The sequence below is a fragment of the Hipposideros armiger genome, unplaced genomic scaffold (genome assembly GCF_001890085.2).
Source record: "Hipposideros armiger isolate ML-2016 unplaced genomic scaffold, ASM189008v1 scaffold_18, whole genome shotgun sequence".
Lineage (NCBI taxonomy): Eukaryota > Metazoa > Chordata > Mammalia > Chiroptera > Hipposideridae > Hipposideros > Hipposideros armiger.
The window spans coordinates 2,479,157-2,501,779 of NW_017731368.1; the positions used below are offsets into that span (position 1 = coordinate 2,479,157).

Below are 22,623 nucleotides of genomic sequence, written 5' to 3' on the forward strand. Positions count from 1 at the left end.
GCAGGGCCCCGGTTCGGATCCCACATGAGGGCCAGTGATGCTGCGCCCTCTACAGCTAAGATGGTGAACAACAGCTCAACCTGGAGCTGGGCTGCTGTGAGTTGCCGGCAATGGCATAGGCTGCAGTGGAGCTCCAGTGGGCTCCCGTAAACTACTGTGAGTGGCTGGCAGCCGGCGTGAGCTGTCAAGAGCCACAGTGAGCGGCCATCCAGTGGCCGGCGACCGATCTGCCTCCGCCGGGAAGAGCACAATGATCACAATACCAACATGGGCCAGTGAAGTGATGTCCTCCACAACTAGACTGAAGAACAAAAGGACAGAAAGTTGTCTGTTCTCCTTCCCTGATTCCCCAACGCTGTTCCCCTCCCCCAATTCCACAATAAAATCTTAAAAAAAAAAAAAAGCAAGTCTAGGAGTTTCGAGGGCTGGATTGCAAGGGAGATGATAACGGACATACTTGCATAAGTGCTGTCCTTGGAAGGGAGAATGAAGCGTGTTTCTCATATTCTCTAGCTTAGCTTTGTTTCAAATTAAAAAAAAATAAAGGTGAAGGATTATTTTTCACTCAAGCAGGAAGGAAAGAAGTAATAATGGACTAACATGGTTGTGTTTGTGATGGAGGAAAAGGTAGCCGAAGAATATTATTTTTTGTAAAGTAAGAGTTTTTATGTTGGGACGGAGGATGCTGGAGAGGAGAGTATATGTAAGAACATCTTTGGAGAATGAGAAAGGAAATTGTGTAGACACATGCTTTTAGAGGAACAGTGTATGTTCAGTATGATGGTAAGTCGAATGTTATGGGAGGTGGAAGGAACACCTGAAAACAGTGTAGTGTTTACAGCTGTTGCCGGCTTAGGCTGTGTCTCTGCCTCATGGTGGCTTCCTGAATGTGTGCCCACTCTGGGAAGCAGCCTGCAGGATTTCTGGTTGAAGCAAAACAAGCATACTGGGTAGTCTTTTAGGATGTTTCCAAGAAGCATGCTGGTCTGTTTTTCAGTGAACCAAAGAGAAACTTTGAACCCAAAGTTATCATCTCCGTCCTGCATGAGACCTTCAGTGCTTCAATGGTTTCAAATATTGTTAGAATTCTGAACTCTCAAAAAAAAAAAAAAGCAAAAGTCTCCCAGATATTTTAGGGATGTCAGATAGTGTTAATTTCAAATCAGGAAGGTTGGTGGACTTTTTTGCCTGTTTAGTACAGAGGAGAAAGACATCCTAATATAGTTGGATATTAACATTTAAATCTATTTCGTTAGAAAAAGTGTAGTTGGCTGAAAATCTGAGGAGTTAGTTTTCTTCTGTTTTTAGAAAATAGAAATACTTAAATTCTTATTTTGAAATAATTTCAAATGTACAAAAAAAATTGAAAGAATAGAATAAAACAAAGAACTTTTGTATGTTTTTCCAGATTTACCAATTAGTAAATTTTTCCACAATTGCTTTATCATCCTATAATATATGTAGGGATGTATACATACTGTTTTCTTGGTAGTTTTGTTTTATCTTTGTAATAATAATCTGATGTTCTCACTTGTGTTACTCACAGTATCAACAGTAATTCAAAATATCATATTCTGAGATCATCCCGTCTTTTCTGTGAAGCCTGCTTGCTGGCGTTAATTTTCTTACTTCTCTTTCCATATAAATTAAACATCATCATACAGTTTAGCCCTTAATGAAATACTGTGTTATGTATTTCCTCATTTCTTAGATGGTTAAGTTTCTATCACAAAAACATAGTGAAGCCTGAACTTTGTCTTGGACTTCTTGACTCTGACGGTGGTGTGTGTGTGTGTGTGGGGGGGTGATGGGAGGGGGTGCAGATACTGAGGGAAAGAGCTAGCAGAGTGATAGTTATACATGAGCCTACAGAGTAGCATGTGTGGACGTGGACTGATAGAATTTGAGAGCTGAAAGGGAGCTTAGAGACCAGATACTGGTACAGTCCTTCCGTGATACAGGTGAGGATATTGAGGTTCAAAGGAATTAAACGAGTTAACTAAGGTCTCTTCAAAGAGCTGGGGACTGCTACTTGAGTCTTCTGCCCCAAACTATGTTCTTTCTCTGCCTCTTTATACAATACTTGACTCTCCAGGTAAATAGCAGAATGCTCAAGGGGGAGAATGTCTCTAAATTAAGTTATCAGCTCTCAAACTCTTTAGTACCAAGACAGTTTTCATGCTTAAAAATTAGGAAACTTTTAAGGATGATGAATACGTTTGCTGTCTTGTGGCGACGGCATACGTATGTCACAATTTATCAAATTGTACATTTTAAATACATGCAGCTTATTGTATGTCAGTGGTACCTCAATAAAGCTGTTCACGAAATTAGGGGCCCCAAAGAGCTTTTGTTTAACATGGATTGTATTGATCGGTATTTCTCAAATTAAATATTAAAATTGAGAGACTTTCAAACTATTGTTTTAAAATAATAATAAAGTCATGAATGTTAATGTTAACGTTTTTAAATAAGTATTGTTTCCAAGAAAAAAGTTTAGTAGGAACCCTTGTGTTGTTTTACATTTCTCTAAATTCTTCAATGTATGCTTTAATAGAAGGTAACTAACTGCCTGTGTATTCTTTCTGTGACAATATGTTGTTGGAGTTGAAGTACATCAACAAACTGTTTCGCATACATACGTATGTATTTAAGAGGAGGAGTATTTTGATAGGTGTTTTTTTTCCAGACCTGTGGATATTTTCCTTTGATTTGACATTAAAACTTGACAAATGGTGGTTTCTTAAAGGCTTTTTGCAATGTAGAATCTGAAACAGTGAACTTTTTGTATTCTGTTATATTAAAAGCCATTGGTTTATCTTGCACTTAGAAAGGATCTTATCTGATAGGATTACTCTGGCTTTGATTTAGAGATATGACTACTTGATTAATTGGTACTTTTAATATTTGGTAACTTGCCTTTTTGTTAAATGACCCAACTTCACAAATATAGAAACTGGCCCCTATCTTTCCCTATTCTACTTTTAGAGGAGAGCCAAGGTATCTAGGGTTGTTTCCATTGCGTTATGTAAGTTACTTTTTGTTTTGAATTTCATTTTTCATTCTTTTACTGAAATAGACTCTGAGTAGACTGCATTATGCTAAAAAAAAAAAGCCCCCCAAAACCCACCCACATTTATCCTGAAGGCTGTTGTTTCTGCAAAGGGAGTTTGCCTACTTTTGCTGTGTAGTTTTAAGAAGGAAATCTGGGTCAATAGCATTGTACCGAAATATGGGGGCGGCCTCTGTCAAACATGCTCATTAATGATAGTGTTTTTGGTGGCTGGCTGCTCTCCAGGCAGCACCGCCGTGGAGGGGATAACCTGTCCCATTTGCGTCTTAAAACCAGAGGTGCATATTCCTTCTCCAGGATGTGAGAGAAATGTACCCACTTCTAAAAATTGTGGGTTTTACCCAGAGTAAGAAGTAGAAACAGAATCACTAGGCTTTTAAAGCTTGTTTTGGAAATGATAGGCTATTGTTTAAATTCTTTAGGGGTTCTTTATGCTTTACATACTAAATGTAAGTCACTTTCTGAGAAGCTTGGTGTTTAGTGTGAATTTATTAACGTAAATCATCCAGTCCAGGATAACGACCTTGTAGTAATTTTGATTAAAAAAAAAATCCTCAGATATCTAAGATCATCTCAGGAAATGTTCCTGAAGGAACCTTTTGGGGAATGCAAATCTAGGATAAATTATTTTGTTTCATTCCTCTTCTCTTTCCCGAAGCCATTTGATGTAAATGAAATCAGATTTAAATGATTCTATGAAACATGAAAATAAAGGGCAACCTTAAAATGGGAACATTTGCAGCCAGAGCCAGCCTGATGTTGGCTAGTGATAAAGGAGGGACAGCCCTGCCACTTACCCCCTCTAGCTTGCCTTGCCTTTAGCAGTGGTGGTTATGTAGTGGTATCTCATAGAGATTTTAATGAGGATGAGCTTCTTTTAATGTGCATATTATCCACTTGTATGGTGAAAACGTCCTTTGAAATCTTTTGCCCATTTTAAAGTTGAGGTGTCTTATAATTGTGTTATAAGAGATTTCTTTTTTCCAAGTCTCACTTTTTTATTATTAGCTTCAACATACAAAATGACATTCTAATAAAGATAATCAGAACAAACAAAATATAGGAAAACCGAAAATAAAAACTGTATGCACTGCTCAATGCAAGTATAAACAAAACTAAACAAAAAGGGCGAAATAGCTATTTCCCCCATATTAAATGCCTAAGCAGTTTTGAACAAACACTAAATGTACCAATATTTAAGTAATATATAAATATTTTGTTTTTAATGTGATAAATGAACTTGTTTCTCTAGTTAAAACTTATCTAATGTAGATTGTAATTATAAATTGTGTTGTGAGAGATTTTAATCTCTTCTGTATATAGATCCTTTATTAGATATATGATTTGCAAATATTTTCTCCCAGTCCGTGGCTTCTCTTCTTATTTTCTTAATGGTATCTTTGGAAAGCAAAATTTGTAAATTTTGATCATGTCCAATTCATCAGTTTTTTTCTTTTATGGATAGTGCTTTAGGTGACATGTCTCCGATATCTTTGGCTAATTCAAGGTCACAGAGATTTTTCTCCTATGTTTTCTTCTACAAGTTTTTTAGTTTTAGCTCTTTACATTTCGGTCTTTAATCCATTTGGAGTTAGTTTTTGATTATGGTATGAGGTAAGTGCCCAGTTGTTTGTCATTTGTTGAAAAAAAAGTATCCTTTCCCCATTGAATTATTTTCACATCTTTGTTAAAAACCAATTGACCACAACAACTGTGTAGGTTTCTTTCTGAACTCTCTTCTGTTGTATTTATCTAATGTATTGTCTATACTACAGTGACTTGGTCATTGTACATTTATAGTAGCTTTGGATATCAGGCCTTGTAACTCCTCCAACTTGCTTTTTTTAAAATTTATTTTGGCTGCTCTATGTTTGTTTTTTTTTGCATTTCCATGTGAATGATGGGATTATCTTGTTGTTATCTTCAAAAAATTCTGCTAGGATTTTTAATTCTAATTGCCTTGAATCTATTGGTCAATTTGAGAATTGCCATCTTAACAATATTGAGTCTTCCATTCATGAACATGGTATATCGTCTCCATTTATTTAGATCTGGCTTAAAAAAAAAATTCCAGTGACTTGAAATGATGCTTTTGACAGTTTTGTTCAATTTTATACTTGTTCTTTTGTGGATACAAATCACTAACCTTTCATAACCAGAAGTCCTCCTGCAGTATTTTTGACCTTATAACAACCATATGCCTCCAGTACTTAATTTACTTAATTTAAAAAAAAATTTTTTTTGTTAAATGCACTAGTCAGGTATGATTGTTTTATATTGTGTTAACTGTAATACTGAAACGCCACTCTTGTGGAGAAAACAGGGGTACCTTGTAACTTTTGTTTTATGTTTTTATTTGAAGGGTTTCCGACTGAATTCCTTGAAGAGAAAATGGCCTACCAGGGATATCACAACAGCCAGGACTGGCCAGAAAATACAAACTTTTGCTTCAAACCCGAGCAAGTAGTGAACCCTGTGCAGACTGGTAAGTATTGGCTTGCCTGTGACTGCTGAATGTGAACTATGACATAAACATGACAGAGCTACAACCACCACTCACATAAAACATTTTAGCTTAAATATAGCTTCTAAAGCACAACCAAGGTATAATTATTTTTTCTGAACATTTGGTTGACCCTTTCTCCTCTCTGTTTATCTCTTCTTCTGGGACAGATGCCCCTCTAGTTCCCTCTCCTTCAAAATCTGTTTTGAGTAAATTAACTGAAATTCATATTCACTGAAGACTAAACGATCAGTGGTACCTTAGAACCATGATTCTTCCAAAAGGAATTGCGGTAATAATGGCACCATCTGTTGAGTGCCTGTTTTATGCCAGGCACAATGCTAGAGCCTTTATATACATGATATGTGTTTCTTACCCAACCCTACCAGATATATATTATCCTCGTTGGACAGAAGAGAAGACCATGACTCATACCCAATTTCTCTAAAGTTCAATCTAATCTATAGAAATGGAAAGCGTATCTGTGGTTGCCTAGAGCTGGAAGTGGTGGGAGGAATGGATTGCAGGAGGGCTGGAAGCAGTAGCTTCAGTGTCTCCATGGCAGATAACCAGGTTGAGAGCTCAGGTTATTTGTTTCCACTGACAGGTTGTTTGTTTTTGTCCATCTAACTTATAAGGTGCTCATAGCTGGTTCCAGATGATGTAGTACTTGATGTTAGGTACCATTCTCTAATTATTGGCTATCGTAGATATATGGCAATTTTTAGAAACAGCTTTATTGAGAGATAATTCACATACCATACAATTTACCCATTTCAAGTGTACAATTCAGTGGATTTTAGTATATTCACATATATAGCCATCACTAGAGTCAATTTTCGAACATTTGCATAACCTCAAAAAGAAACCATGCACTCTTTAGATATAGATAACTCCTTGTTTCCTTATCCACACAGCCCTAAGGAACCAGTAATCTACTTCCCGTCTCTATAAATTTACCTGTCTGGGACATCTCATATACACAGAATCATATAATGTGTGGTCTTTTGTTACTGGCTTTTTTCACTGAGCACATGTTTTTAAGGTTCATGCATTTTGTGGCATGGATCAGAACTTCATTCTTTTATATGATGCACATTTTGTTTAATCTCTTCATCAGTTGATGGACATTTGGCTTGTTTCCATATTTTTCTACCATTGTGAATAATATTGTTATAAACATTCATGTAGAAGGTTTTGTGTAGACATATGTTTTCATTTCTTTGGGGTATATACCTAAGTTAGAATTGCTGATTATATAGTAGTAACTCTGTGTTTGTCATTTAACGAATTGCCAAGCTGTTTTGCAAAACAGCTGTACCATTTTACATTCCCACCAATAACGTATGAGGTTTACAATTCCTCCACATCCTTGACAGCTCTTGTTTCCCTTTTTTTTAAATCATAGCTAACCTAATGGTTGTAAAATGGTATGTCATTGTGATTTTGATTTGCATTTTCCTAGTGACTCATGATGTTTATTGTCTTTTTATCTTTTCATGGGCTTATTGGTCATTTGTATATCTATCTTCTTTGGAGAAATGTGTATTCAGATCCTTTGCCCAATTTTTAATTGGTTTGTTTGTCATTTTGTTGTTGCGTTCTTTATATATTCTGTATACCAGACCTTTATCAGATTTGATTTACAAATATTTTCTCCCATTTTGTGGATTGTCTTCTAATTTTCTTGATAGCAGTTTTTCAGGCATAAAAATTAAAAAAAATTTTTTTTTTAAGATTTTTTATTGGGGAATTGGGGGAGGGGAACAGTGTTGGGGAGTTGGGGAAGGGGAACAGATAAGTTGCTGTCCTTTTTGTTCTTCAGTCTAGTTGTGGAGGACATCGTTTCACTGCTCCGTGTTGATATTATCATTGCGCTCTTCCCCGATGAGGCAGATCAGTCGCCGGCCACTGGATGGCCGCTCACGGTGGCTCTTGGCAGCTCATGCCGGCTGCCAGCTGCAGCTTCACTGCAGTCTACGCTGTTGCCGGCGATTCACGGAAGCCCAGCTCCAGGTTGAGCTGTTGTTCACCATCTTAGCTGAAGAGTGCGCAGCGTCACTGGCCCTCATGTGGATCCTAACCGGGGTCCTTCGGCTCAGAGCTGGCGTCCCAAGCCAACTCTTAACCAACGCGCCACTCGGCTGGCCCGTGAATGGAATTTTCTTAATCTCATTTTCAGATTGTTCATTGCAAGGGTATAGATATACAATTGATTTTAATATATTGATTGTTCTTGTATCTTCCCACCTTGCTGACTTCATTAGTTCTAGCAGTTTTTTAGTGGATTCCTTAGAATTTTCTATATATATAAATCATGTCGTCTACAAATATAGTTTTACTTCTTTCTTTCCTAATTGTCCTGGTTAGAACTTTCAGTACAATATTAAATAGAAGATGAGAAGCAGACATTCTTGTTTTGTTCCTGGTCTTGTGGGGAAAGTATCCATCTTTCATCATTAAGTATGGTGTTAGCTTTGGGTTTTTTACAGATGCCATTTATCAGATTAAGAGAAATACCTTCTATTCCTAATTTGTTAAGTGTTTATGAGTATCTTTATTCCTAAGTCTAGAGTTTATTTCTCGAGATGCTGGCTCATGCAGATAGCTTTTGAAATGCAGTTTTCTTCATTATGTCCACGTAAGGTGGAAATGTCTTTTTGTTTATTTGTTTCATTTGTGGTGTCTTTTTTTTTTTAAGTAACCTAACATGAATGTCTACTATGTAAATATCCATTGAAAATTTAATTATACCTGTACGTTCACCTCTTGGTGGACTGTAGAGTTGAGCATTTGTTGTGTTTCTACTATTATGTGTTGGCTGTCTGATTTAGTCAAATCTTAGAGAATCTGAGATTATATATTTTTAACTCGTAACAGATGAATTAGTGAATATTTACTGATTCCTTGCCATGTTTAGTCACATATTACCTCAGTTTATTTAATGTACTATTGACAACAAATGTGTAACTAATCAATATTCATTGTGGGATAATAAGGAATGCTGCCTTTATAGTTGTATTCACTGAGAATGAGTTTTAAATTCCTTCTTTGTTCCAGATCCCTTTAAGATGCACCATGGTGACGGCCTGGAAGATTTGCTCTTTTTCCCCAGTGGAACAGCCAATACTTCAGCATTTACAGAGCAAAATGATCCCCTGAAAGACAGTTATGGTATGATTTCTCCAACTGGGTGTATCTCTTACTCCAGACAATTTATGTGGCCTTCACCGCATCTCATTTGAAGTTAACCACTAGGCAAAGTCACGTTGAGGAGCTCTGGCTGGGACAAGGCACTTTCTTGATGAGTCCTCGGAGAGAATTCAGAGTTAGGCTCTCAGGGCTGCTCCCCTCCTCTCATGAGATCTTGAATCCTATATCTTAGGGCCAGATTCTTTCTCCACATTGTACTACTTTGTACCCTTGGGCAAGTTTTGTCCTTCCTAAACTTCGGTTTCTTTATCTATTAAATGGGGCCAACACTAACTAGTTTCTACCTTAAAGATGTGATGACTAAGTGAAATTACATAAAAGAACTTCACATAGTTTCATTACATAGTAAATATAAAACAGATCTTGGTCATCAGTTTGTAGTATCCACATTTCTGGCTTTGTATAACTTTTCACACGAATGTGGCTGGGGTACTGTAGGGAAAGCAAAACTTAGGTTTTCAGCTGAGACTCTTTAACGAAAATACAGATTAACAAGAGAAGAACAGTTTATTAACGCCCGCTGCATACATCACACAGGAGAAAAGTAACGCAAGGTTGTTGCTTAGAATTTCTGTTTCTGTAGCATCTTCAACAAAAAACAATAAACTTGTAGAGAAATGACAGGACAGACGACAGCAATTTTAGGCTTCTAAGAGTGGCACACTGGGAAGGAACATGGGAGGGAACTAATGGAGGAAGGTTTGTCTGCAGATTTCTCTGGTGCCCTCTTGGGCTGGGAAGAGTTTATCTCCAGTAAAAGGAGAATTTATATCCTGCCTTTAGGTACAAAGGGGCGAACTTTTTTCTGGGTTTGCTGCTGCTTAATTGCCTTCAGGTCCAAATAATTTTTCAGTCAAAGAGGCATGTTTTGAGGTGACATATTCTGGTTTCCGTCAGTACCCATCATGTATACGTCTCACTTCAAACAATGCTACAGTTCTGAATTTGTAAAGACCCTGACCAATAGTATGTTTCATTTAGGCTTTTAGGACTCTTGGGAGAAGGATGTTAAATGAGTTGACTTTGATGTTTTCCGTCTAGTCTCCTGATACTTTGATTTTGGCTTTGACTCCTGTTTTTTTTAAGCTCACTAGCTAGTGAGTCATTTAGTTGCATTGACTTCTTTCTTTACAGCATCTTTTTTTCTTTTCCTTTAGGCCCCCTCTGCTTTTTCCCCAGTGTAAATCCCTGTCACTTCACACCTACACCACCTCAGTAGTCTCCTGACAGGCTTCCTGCTCCCTTTTAAAATTCATTCTGAATTGACCTGCTGTATTGATCACCTTGAGTCCCTGTTCTGTATTCATCATCTCATTTTCATGAGTAGGACCTTAAGACACCCTATATATATATTTTTTCTCTTCAAGTCTAAATTTCTCTGGTTTTCCAGATCCTTTTTCCATTGTTCTAATCTCTTTTCCTCACTGGTATGCAAGATCTAGTTGAATCAAACTAATATTACAGTCCTGGAAACTTTCTTGTCCTGTTGGCATCTTCATACTTTTTCTTGCTCTCCATCCTTGAAATTGACTACTCTCTCCTTTCTTCCTGCTCCGGCTTCTCCTCGGAAGCCTTCTGTGACCACTGTAGTCCTCTGGTTGTTTTTAAACTCTTATAGCACCTACTTCTTATTATACATTTTGCATTATTTGATATATGTCAGTCTTGCCTCTTTAGCTAAATTGTAATAACCTCAATGGCAAGAACCCTCCAGGGGTTATTAGATTCCCTCTGAAGTCTGGCAGTGGACGGAATAATAATAATCTTTTATGTTGTCTAGTTCTTAATAATTTACAAAGCATTTTCACAAAATTGTCCTCTAATGTTGGAAAGGAGGGGTGTTAATTTAATTTTACAGATGAGGAAGTTAAGATTTATAGTTCCTTGCTATATGTTATGTTATATCAGTTGTGATGTTGGAGCTAGAGCTCAGTCTTTGGTATTTTGAATCTTTTTAATTCACTGTAGAAGGCAGCCAATCAGTGTTGACTCATGGGCGACAGGGATATAGTTATATTATACAGCCTATGAACAGGTAGCCCAAATCTGAAGAATATCGGCAGTTTCTTGCTTTGTTTTTCATTGGTCTTTAGGTCTGCATCTTTATGGCAGTATGTAAAGCTGATTTTAAATACCAAATGTCTTCCCCCCTCCCCCCCCAATGTTAACCAAGTTTCAAAAATATGTTTGTTTGTGTTTCAATATTAGGTCTGTTTTCCTGTGACACATTTGCTCCTGCAGCTGCTGTACCTCAGGGATGGCCTGTAGAAGCTCCAAACTCTCCGCACGCAGGAGTCTTCATTTCCCCAGAGGTCACACAACCTGTGCAGCCCACAGCAGGTAAATTATTAGAACTTCTCTCTATCAGTTAGTGGTTACAGTATCAATAATCAATATAATCATCAGATTTATTTTCTAGCAGTGTACAGCAGTATAGATAAAATTCTGAGAACCATCACAAATGTTTTTAAACTTGTATTACCTATTTCACATTTAGAGGAATTAAGTTGTAGTGGAAATACATGACTGGGGGTTAATGGGGGGCAAATAAAATCCCTTTTTAATTCAGGGAAGATTTAGGATTCTAGGGTTTTTTCTTGATGTCCCACAGATTCCCTTTCTGACACTAATTGTGTACCTGTGTTGTTTTTTTTTAAGCCTTTGGTTTTTTTCTCTTCTTTGCCTTTTCTCCTCCACTATTTGTTTTCCCAACCTCCTGTTCTTCTAAGTATTGGAAGTGTCAGAGAAGGCACAAATGCATTGACTGGAGAGCTTCTTAGCTATGTTTAGGGCGTTATAGGCACAAAAGCCAGATACTCCTGTGCTCTAAGAAAGTGAGTTCTGAACGCAGAGCTACAAGCAGTCAATGATGGATCCTAAGTTTCTAACTTACTTCCCTTAGAGCCAGCTGAGGTGGTAGAAATGGCATCAGCAGAAGAAAGGACACCAACAAAAACAATGGAAATAATGATGGGACTGAAGGCTGATGACATGGCACCATCTAGAGAAGCAGAGATGGCCCTGGCCAAGGACATGGCACCTGCCACAGACACAGAGGTGGCATTGGCTAAAGATGTGGAACTACCTACCAAAGAAAACGTGGCACTTCCCAAGGATGTGGAATCATTCATCGAATCAGATATGGCCCCCGTCAAGGACGTGGCATTACCCACGGAAATAGAGGAAGCCCCAGCTAAGGACGGAATACTGTTCAAAGAAACAGAGACGGCACCGCCTATGAAAATGGATTTGGCCCCAGTGGAGGGCATGGTACCACCCACAGACAGAGAGATGGCCCCTGCCAGCGGTGTGGCATCACTCTCAGAAATAGAGATGGCACTGGGGAAGGACATTGGATCATCCGCAGAAATATCTTCAGCCAAGGAGGTTGCCTTGTCCTCAGAGACAGAGGTGGCCCCAGTTAAGGACATGGCTCCATCTCCAGGAACAGAAGTGGCCCCGGTCAAGGACATGGCTCCAGCCCCAGAAATAGAGATGACTCTGGGCAGGGATGTGGCTCCACCTCAAGAAAAAGAGGTGACTCTGGGCAGGGATGTGGCTCCACCTCAAGAAAAAGAGGTGACGCTGGTCAAGGACATGGCTTCACCCCCAGAAACAGAGATGGCCCTGGGCAAGGATGCGCCTCTGTCTCCAGAAACAGAGAAAGCGCCGGCTAAGGAAGTTGTACCACCCTCAGAAACAGAGGTGGCACCAGTTCCAGTTAAGGACATGAAAGTTGTACGGACGCAGGAAGAAATAAGTGAGGATTCCCGGTTAGAATCTCTTCAGAATGAGGGACACTCAGCTGTGCCACCTTCCATGATTTTGCCAGGTATGGACTTAAGCTTATTCTCAGTGTTTTTGTCCACCAGGGCATAGTCTCCAGAAGGGTAAGGGACAAACGGCGTGCCAGGCAAAATAAGGACTGCAAATCCATAGACATTCCTACTCTCCTAGACAGTTGTCTCTCCCCTTTGCCCCCCTCCAACACCTTTCCCATCCTTATTCTGCTGAGCTTCCTATTTTTCTTAGGATAATTGAGGCAGTAAGAGAATATTCATAGCCTTCTACTACCTCATCTTGTATCTGTACCCAGAGATTTGCCTTCTCTCCTGTTACTAGAAGTAATCGTCCTGCTTCTAGCCAAGGCCAGTCTCTCTGTCTTGCACTAGACCCCATTTCTTCTCACCTGCTTAGGCCTATTGCCCTGGCCGTTCTCTCCTTTCTTGCCTCTCACCAGTTTTTTCCCCTTTCCTTTGGATCCTTCCCACCAGCATACAAATGACGTCTGTTGTTTTTCTCATCTTAAAAAACACCAAAGCCCTCCCAATTCCACCTTCCCTTCCCCTGCCAACTACTACATTTTTCTGCTGCCCTGACAGGAGCATCTCTCATTCCTCAAAAACTTCCGATTTCTGGAAGGTGGAGAAATAGCTGAAATCGTGCTGCTCTGAAACCTGTGTGGTTTTTACTATTACCTTTAGAACCGGTCTCAGCCATGGGCCAAAAGTACAACTTGCCAACAAATGGGGAGTCTGTGTCAGAGAAACTAGAGCAGAAGAAACCATTCAGCAGTCAGCCTTCTGACCTTCCTCCCGAGACCTCAGGTAAGTTAGGAACACCAAGTGGACCCTTTGAAACCACTGAAACTGGGAGTGGTGGTGGTGGCGGCAGACATTGCCCCTGGTTGGATGGTAGAATCAGCAGTGCCTTTATGAGGTCAGTTTCGTAGATAGAATTTATGTTGTCAGCTTGTTATGTACTTTTAAATGATCACTACATCAACTCAGGACACTTAAACTCAAATGCAGGTCAGCTGTTCACTCTTCTATCCTGAGAGGTCTTTGGCAGCTTATTCAGCTTTCCCATATCTCAGTCTCCTCCTCAGCTTTAAGAGAATATGTTGATCCAGTGGTCTGGAAACCCTTGCTAGTTACAGGAAACCCTTGCTAGTTACAGTATGTTTCACAGCCCACCAGCATCTGCATTGCCTGGGAAGCTTGTTAGAAATACATAATCTTGGACTGCTCCCCAGACCTTCAGAATCATAATGTGTGTTTTCACAAGTTCTCCCGATAGTACTTACATACATTACACGTTGAGAGGCACCGCTGTAGGATACTTTCTAACTCAAAGTTTGATTATTCAATGAACTCTAAGATTACATGTTTTTATTGTAAGCCAGAAACATGCATCTGATCAACCTGATTCCCTGCTTACTTTTCTGTGACTGTGATTAGAATGTGAACTGGAGGGCAGGGACCGTGACTTATTTCATTTACAATCTCTATTGGTTTGCTCACTGTCTGGCAACAAGAAGGAGCAAGATGAACGTTTGAGTTTTTTAAAATGTTGTTTTAGTGACTCAACATACCAATAAAGATTTATCAGGTTCTTACTGTGTACAAAATACACCATGCAAAGGCACACAGATATTTAAGTCCGGGTCCTTGCTCTTGTGTTATTATTTTATTATAGCCTGGATGGCAAAAGAAGCTTGCAGGTATGAACTCTGAAACCAAAGATTTATATAATAATTGAATAAAATAGTATAAGAGATGGTGCCAAATAGCTGCTGATTAATTGCCAAATTAAGTATTATAAATGCTGCTGGGTGCTAAAGCCTAGCAATTTTTTGAGAGAAGCAGTAATTGACCGGAGGTGTTAAATAAAGGGTAGGATTTGGAAGACTTTGGAGGGGTAACGACAGAAACCAAAGATACTGTTTAAGTGTTTCAGTATTCTCTCAAGTCATTCCATTGGGTCAGACTTGACAAGCACTGTCCTTGACCTGCTCCTATTGGACTCTTCCTGGGACCTCGGATCCATGCTGGATTGGCTTGGAGGAAGGTGGTTGGACCAGTTGACTTCCTGAAATTTTTCCAAGGGTGCTTATTTCAATTGTTTTAATTCATTGCCCTACTTGGCATTATGTATATTTCTCTGGCTTTGGGGAAGTACATTTAGGAACAGAACATTGACATCTAACACATTTGCTTTTAAAGTAGGAGGCTCAGTTCTGGAATGATGAGAATTTTTCTCTGGCCAAAAATACTAAGTCAGTATCTTTTTTCTTTTTCTTCTTTTTTTTCCTAGTAGCATAAGCCGGGCCTTCTGGTCTGTTTCTCAGAATTGATCTGGTTACTTTGATAAGTAATTAGTATAATATTGGTGACAGACTCTTAGAATTACAAATTCTGTCCAAGATGATATGTATTTCATTCTATTAATTAGCAAATGTCACCAAAAAGAGACAGGAGCTTATCATTTTATTGCAGAATTGGGAACTATGTACCTAGTAAAAATAATGACAAATATAAATAAGGGTCAGATGAGATTTATAGGCAATAAGTGCTTATTATAGGAGTTAGGTAATCTCTGAATTTCTTTTCTCCAGCTTTTAAGTATTTTGTAAATATGTTTGAAAAAAATCTTTACCTGAGATGATGATCTTTATTAAATATTTGCTAATCCCAGTTAAGGGTGAGAAATGTTTCAGAAAAAGCTGTTTTCCTGAACGAATTAGTATGTGGGTTGGTGAAAATAGACTATTTAAATGTGTCACTAAATAGACTTCTTTTTAAAAAACAATAACAAGGAGTTTTCTGTTTGGAATTTTGGTCACCTTCGTGTATTGCAGGTACCCCTCCCACACAAGTCAAACAAGTGCGCAGACCCAGTGACCGCAGGGCTGCCCGGCCCAGGCCTCCCAGGGGTCCTCCTGAGCTGCTGGGAGGCTCTTCTCCACAGAAGACTCTCGATCCCGGGCTGGGCCCCTTTTCTTTGTCTGAGTCGAGTTGGGTCTCTGGTTCATCTTCCTGTGGTGAACCTGGGAACCAAAGGAAAACTATTCATGTCGACTTCCTTGAATCCCAGAGGGATCTTGGCAGGGAGGCCTGGGCTTTAGAAAGCACAGCAATGATGATGAAGAAAAAAAAGAAGAAACCAAAGCAAAAGAGATATTCTCAACCCCGGGCTGGGGGACCTTGGGATGATGACAATGCAAAAGAGCCTAAAGGTCAGCCCTTTGCAGACGACACACAAAAATCAGGTGTTCTCCCCAGTCAGCCTACCACTGTGGGCACGGAATATGGACTGGCATCCAGAGAAAACCTGAAAAAGGAATGTGAAATTGACTCCAAAACAGCCAAACCAGTGGCTGAGAACATTGCCTCAGAAAGCCTTGGTGTTCCTTCGTGTCCTTTAGAAAAACCCCTGAAAACTGCAGTAAGTTCTCAGCCCAAGCTGGGAGTAGAGGCAGAGATCAAAGGTAACAAGACAGGACCACAGGGCCAAGATAGGAAGCTGATGCCACGAGATGAATGCACTTCTGCGGAGAAAAGCCAGACCATAGGCTCTCTCAAACTGAAAGGACCCCTGACAGAAGTTTCTGCGCACGAAGTAGAACGCCCTTTGGAGATCAGACCCAAAGAGGGCTACTCTCCTGTCTTGGACCATGAGGCTGTGGGGGGAGTTTCAAAACCCACAGCAGCAAAAGCAATGCCTAATTTGATACCCACTTTGACAGCAAGTAATCCATTAGAAAGTAGTTTGAAAGAAGGGAATGATGAAAGGAGAATGACTAAACTGCAGAATGACAAACAGAAAGAGTTCTCTGAAGGAGCCGAAGAGGTTAAAGAACTGAAAAAGGAAGCCTTTCCCAAACAAAGCCAAGAGCTGAATATTGCAGCTTCCCAGCAGCTGCAGGACAAGGAGGTAGTTCAGGCTCCTGGGCCAGGAAATGAACCATTTAAGAGAATGGCAGGTGATGGCAAAAGCAGGAAGGGAGGGGGAAGTTCTGGAAAAGGGAGAGCGAGTTCTGGGAAGGTAAGAGCAAGGGCTGAGCTGCCATTCCTTCCAGACAACCAGGAGGACAGCAGAGCTGTCCTTGGGCCTAGTGAGCCAGCCGCTACCACCGGAAGAATGACTGCTGGGGCTAAGAGTGAGGCGCTGGGGCGGGAGCCTTCAAAACAACCAGGGTTCATGGCTGATCTCCCTGAGACAGTGGTGATGGGGGAGCCTAAAGGGATGACTGACCCTGGTGTGACAAGCACCTTGCAGGCATTGATTCCCTTGGGAAATGAGTCAGCCGTGACTCAGACTTCCGGTGCTGGAACAGAAAGAGGAGCCGTAGCCATAGATCTGGGTGTCAGTAACCAGGGCAAGGAAGAAAAGTGTCCTTGGATGGATCGTGAGGCAGCTCCCTGGTTCTCTGAACAGTCTAAAAAAAGAGGCAATGAAGGCAAAAACAAAAAGGTTAAAAATAGTTATTCTGCACAGCCAGCTAGAATAGAGAGCAAGGAAGAAAGCTGCAGCCCGCCGTTTGTAGGGAAGGATGGAGAGGCTGGTGGCACTCCGCATCAAAACAAGGAGTTAGGGCTCACCTTCCCCATTAATCCTGAGCCTGTGCTCGCACACACATCAGATACACCCACAGCAGAAGTAGTAGATCGAAAGGGTAAAAATGATGAGCTTAATTCTTTTGAACGTGGGGCTCTTGGTGGGAACAAAAACATAGTCAAGGATTCTGCTGTTGCTGAAGCAGCTGCCAAGGTGACAGATTTGAGCTGCCAAGACCAAACCCAGGGGGCAGGATTTGTTCCTTCAGTACCACCTGAGGAGCCTAAGACAGATGCAGCCAAGGGACACTCTGCAGTGGCTGACAAACCAAACAAAAGGAGTAGGGATGGCAAAAGTAAAAAGGTTAAAAATAGTTTTCCCGAGAAGCATACTCTGGAGAGTAAGACAGATGCAACAAAAATACGTGTTCCCATGGAAGCCACAGGGGTCCACAGAATTGAAGGCATAGGCTATGTGGATGAAAACAGAAACATCACTTTTACTTGCCACAAAACGCCGTCAGGGGGGATGAATCAGTCAGCACCCCCAGAGGCCCTGGATTCAGCCGCATCTGAAAAACCGCCCACTCATACTCCTCAGGTAGCAAAGGGCAGTGATTCCTTTCCAGACACCTTGGCAGAAAGTAGGCAAGAGACAGCTCCTGTCCAGATTTCCAAATTATTAGCAGTAGATAATTGCAGCAAAGATGGAGTCACAGATCAAGAAAGACCCAAGGCTCCCTCTCCTGTTACACCCTCAGCCAGCACAGGTGGAGGTGCCCTGGCTTTTACAGCATCCATAGAAACAGTGAACAGTTCTGGAGATAACCGTCTTAAGAATAAAGGTGAGCTTGCTGATCCCATGAAAAGTGAAGCAGGGGTAGATGGAGGGCCTGGGACAGGGGAATCCAAGTCGGTGCCCAGTAGTGCATCTAAGCATCCAATAGGGAAATGCGCAGAACTAGCAAAGGGGCACCTTCTTTCTGGAGTGCCGGTAGAAGACCAGAGCCTACCAGGCGAGGCCAGAGGCCTAGAATCATGTGCAGAGTGGAGTAATCTTACAACACATCTAGTAAACGAAAAGAAAGAGTGTGGGGGGGTTTCTGCTGCAGTGCAAACTCCCAGTTTACTGGGAGACAAAGCACAAAAGCCCCGTTTCTGTGAGGACCAAAATGCTGAGGGTGGAGTGTCCAGGGTCCCAGCTAGTTTGAAGAAGGAGGTGGGTACGACTCTTTCATCTCCAAAAAGTGAAAAGGACAAATTGGAAGTAATTAGCCTGGCTTCAGAAATCACAGAGTTGGAAGATGTTTCCTTGCCAACACCAGCATTCGAGTCGGAGTTCTTAGATGGTGGAGGTGCAGGCATCCCTTCGAGGGTGGTAGATAAGTTAGTAGCGTCAGCTTCCAAGGGTCTTCAGCTCCCAGACCCCAAAGATAGGCTCTCTGAGGCACCAGAGAACATGACGGAAAAACCCGAACCAAAGGCCCTGGGAGAATGGAAGAAGGAAGACAAAAGCAGAATGGCAGAACCAGTTAAAGGCTACATGAGACCCACCAAGTCCCGAGGACTCACTCCTCCTCTGCCAAAGCCTGCAACCCAGGAACGAGAGAGAGCCAAGCCCGCGAAGCCCAGCGGTATGAGCCTGCCATGCGGCGGTGTGTGTGCGCGTGTGGCTTTTGAGTCAGCATCCGAGGCAAAGAGCTTGTGCTTTGGTCCCATCCAGACTCTAATCATCCTTGTTAATCATTGATTTGTTGGCATGAAAACGTATTACTGCTAATGACATGTTTTCTGCAGCCAAGGTGTGTCTCGTGTCCAGCTTGAGGAGGCAAGTGACCTGGTTGCATGCCTTCGTACCCAGCACTGAACCTTGAGTTTTAGTGGAAGTTGAATTTCAGACAGTGAGTTGTTTAGCAGCAGGCCTGTCATCATTGACGATCCTTAATTGTTTTTCAAAGTGTGCCTCCTATGCGTAAAGTTTACAGCCAAATTTTAATCATAATTTTGTATAAGGAGGAGAAAAGGAAGCATTTCACATCCAGCTGTGTGCGTGGATTTTTTTTGGTCAGTATATATGAGCATATATGTATCTTATGCTGGTGGGACTAAATACCCAAATAGCTTTGAGATTCAATGAAGGTGGGCTGTCTTCGATGGGGAAATGGTGGCCTCTGACCAGCAGTGGTGGGCACAGACCTTGTGTTTCTGGTAGTGGGATGAGCTCTCTCGGTGATGCAGCCACACCTGTACCAGTTTGTTGCCCACAGCCGTTGGCCCACAAGTTGCATGTGGGATAGAGTTTGGGGCATAGTCTGTATCCATGAAACGTAGTCTCCATCAGGGTCAAGTCTATAAAACTTGTCCATGTGGGACTCTTCATAAGTTTGTCCCTTTTGGTTCAAATCAGTCAAGTAATTAGAATGAGATTGAAAACGTGATTCCTTAAAGATTTAGAAATGTTAGCTTTCCTTCCCCCTGAAAAGTATACATGTAATCATGACTTCCCTGAGGCTAACCTTCAGAAAATGGTTCCTGGCCTCTGAGATTTTCCCACAGCCTACAAATGATACTATTTCTTAATCACTGTTTCCCAGCTTGCATGATGCAGCTACTAATCCAGAAATGAAAAACACCAGTCGGCCTTAGTAGCCAGTTGGCACTTCCTCCTGGGATGTGTTGTGCATGATCCGGGCTTGCTGTCGGGTAAAGCCTGTGTGCTGTGCATGATTTGTGCCCGATGAGGAGCACGTGCTATGTGAGTGGAGAATGCTGAGGGCTGTTATCTGCATAAGATATTCTCATCTTTTTTGTTTTCATCTTTCTTCTATTAGCTTCCCTGTTGCCAAAGCAGAAAATGAAGTCGTATGTGGGGGACTTTCCAGCTTCCCTTAAGATTTCCAGTGTTCTATCCAGTTCTTTGATTTTAGCTTCTGGATTGGTTCTTTAGTTTCAGCAGTGATACAAAGGGTAACGTGTAAATTTTCTGAAACCTAGCCATTTCTTTGCTCAGTATTTCTGAAGAAATGTAGAAAGAGGATTTGTTTCGGTTCTTGGGGAAGCAAGGCAGATGCTGCAGGGCTTCCCAGGGCCCTGCTTTGGCCAGGCCGGGCTCAGAGATGGTGTCAGGAGTGGCCTCGCTGAGTGGCTGGGAGAGGGTGATGGATTTGAGGCAGTGTTCTCTGAATTCTAGCACACCTTTCCCCTAAGGATAACCTATGCTTTTTTTTTTATTAGTTAAAAAAGTTTTGGTTTGTTTTTTTTCTTACTCATTTTTAAATAGGTGATACATTCCCATGGTACAAAGGGATACTCGGTAAAACGTTAAGTCTGCCTCCCTCCATTAACCCCCATCCAGGTTTCCGCTCCAGAGGTAACCAGTGTTAACAGTGTCTTACACATCCTTCCAGACTATGTATGCATAAAGAAGCAATGATATAAATATTCCTTGATTTTATATAAATGAGACATGGCTATCACACATACTGCTATGTGCCCTGCTTTATAAACTTAATTATTTTAGAGAGCTTTTCCAATCAGTACAAAGAAAGGGGCCTCAGTCCTTGTTAACATCTGTGTAGAATTTCATTGTAAGACTATTCCCTAATGTAGTTTACCACTTCTGTGTTGATGGACCTATAGATGTTTTCCAGTTTTTCTCTATTAGAAACAAGGTGCATAAACTATCCTTGTATATACAGATTGCCATACTTGTACAAGTATTTCTGTATAATAAAAAAGGTTCTGGAGTAGACTCTCAGGTTTGAGGACCATGTCTTCATAATTTTAACAGGGGTTGCCATACTCTTGGAACTGTACTCCCACCCTCAGCACAGACCAGTGTTTGTTCACCTGCACTTGTTCCACTAGTGCGACTTTTCTTTTTTGTTAAGTATGCTGATCTAATAGGTGAAAAATTATCTCTTGATGTGGGACTATTTTATGTTTTACTTATTTAATGTGACTTCCTTATGTATTGTCAAGTTTATAAAAGCCATCCCTACTCTTTGAGTTTATAAAAATATCTTCTCTTTAATTTTTAATTTTTTACATTTTGAATCTTTGATCAATCTAGAATCTATAGCTTATTTGTTTTTGTGTGTGTGTGTGTGTGTGTCTGTGTGTTTTGTTTATGAGATGGGAGGTAGGATTACTTGGTCGTCCCACTATTACTTGTATTGGGTTGTCAGGAAAGTCATGATGCATGTTTGCATTGAAAAACATGGAAAAATACGTCATGACTTTCCCGACAACCCAATATAATTATCTCCCACAGAAATGCCACCTTTGCATGCTCTAAATTCCTGTATGTATTTGGTCTATTTCTGATCCATTGGTCTTTCCATTCAGACTTCAGTAACACAGTGTAGCTTAATAATATATTTAATATCTAATAGATCTAGCCCCATATCTCACCCTATTATTCTTTTTCAGAGTTTTCCTGACTATTCTTGCTTATTTATTATTACATATAAACTTGAGAATTGGCACTTATAGTTTTGAGGGGGAAAAAAATCCAATCAATCACATTAAATGTATAGATTACCCTAAGGAAAGTCAATGTGTTCTATGTTGAGTTTTTCTATCCAACGACATAGTAATGTGCCATGTTCAATAACATCACATGTTCAAGTTTATGTGTCCTAGTCTGTCACTGGTATTTGGATGGCTTCTTCATATTCACATAGATCTTGTATATTTCTAGTAAGGCTTATTCGAGGGGCTCTGAGGCAGGGGACTGAGCAGACTGGAGAGTGTCTGGATTTATGATAAGGGATTGGGCGGGGTGGCCCCTGCTGCCCAACCACTATTGGTTCATGTGGGCTCTGATGTCTCACCATGACTGATTCTTGACCTGGCCTTATTAAATTTTATCTTTGCTCTTCACTTCAAATCATTCACCTTAACCGCCCTGACCCCAGTTTGCCAGCAATTCTCACATATCTTGTCCTCATTTGTCCTGTGGTCAAATGGTGTTACCCATGGTTTTTCAATGTTTGGACAGCAAAGATAGTGTTAGGGTGTTAATAAAAATAGTAACACCTATTGATTGAAGATTATATGCCTAGTTATCCATAGCTAGATAGGTAGGTAGATACACATACACACACACACACACACACACACACACACACACACACACCCCAATATTATGAAGGATTCTCTCTATATTACAGGTGAGAAAATGGAGGCTGTTCATGTTAAGGTCACACAGATAGTAAAGTGGCAGAGGTAGAATTTAAACTCAAGTCTTTCTGACTGTAAGGCCCATGCTTTCCTCTTTCTTGCCTTAAAGGAAACTTCCAGAAGTTTTAGGTTCTTAAAAAGACGAAAGTTGTCAATTAATAATTTTATTTTATTTATTTATTTATTTATTTAATTTTTTTTAAAGATTTTTATTGGGGAATTAGGGGGATAGGAACAGTGCTGGGGAATTGGGGTAAGGGGAACAGACAAGTTGCTGCCGTTTTGTTCTTCAATCTAGTTGTGGAGGACGT

General features: G+C 40.6%; 1 protein-coding gene across 18 annotated transcripts in view; it reads left to right on the forward strand.

Annotated features, from left to right (window-relative positions):
* Positions 1 to 22,623, forward strand: part of MAP4 (microtubule associated protein 4) — a 174,306-nt gene that overhangs the window by 112,097 nt on the left and 39,586 nt on the right. For 12 of the 18 annotated variants that reach the window (XM_019632333.1, XM_019632311.1, XM_019632290.1 and 9 more), the window contains exons 4-9: positions 5,436 to 5,558; positions 8,637 to 8,750; positions 10,998 to 11,129; positions 11,692 to 12,621; positions 13,274 to 13,396; positions 15,430 to 18,762. In XM_019632333.1, coding sequence (XP_019487878.1) covers positions 5,436 to 5,558; positions 8,637 to 8,750; positions 10,998 to 11,129; positions 11,692 to 12,621; positions 13,274 to 13,396; positions 15,430 to 18,762 — 4,755 coding nt within the window. The remainder of the gene's footprint in view (positions 1 to 5,435; positions 5,559 to 8,636; positions 8,751 to 10,997; positions 11,130 to 11,691; positions 12,622 to 13,273; positions 13,397 to 15,429; positions 18,763 to 22,623) is intronic. The other 6 variants (XM_019632393.1, XM_019632398.1, XM_019632400.1 and 3 more) reach the window with 2 other exon arrangements.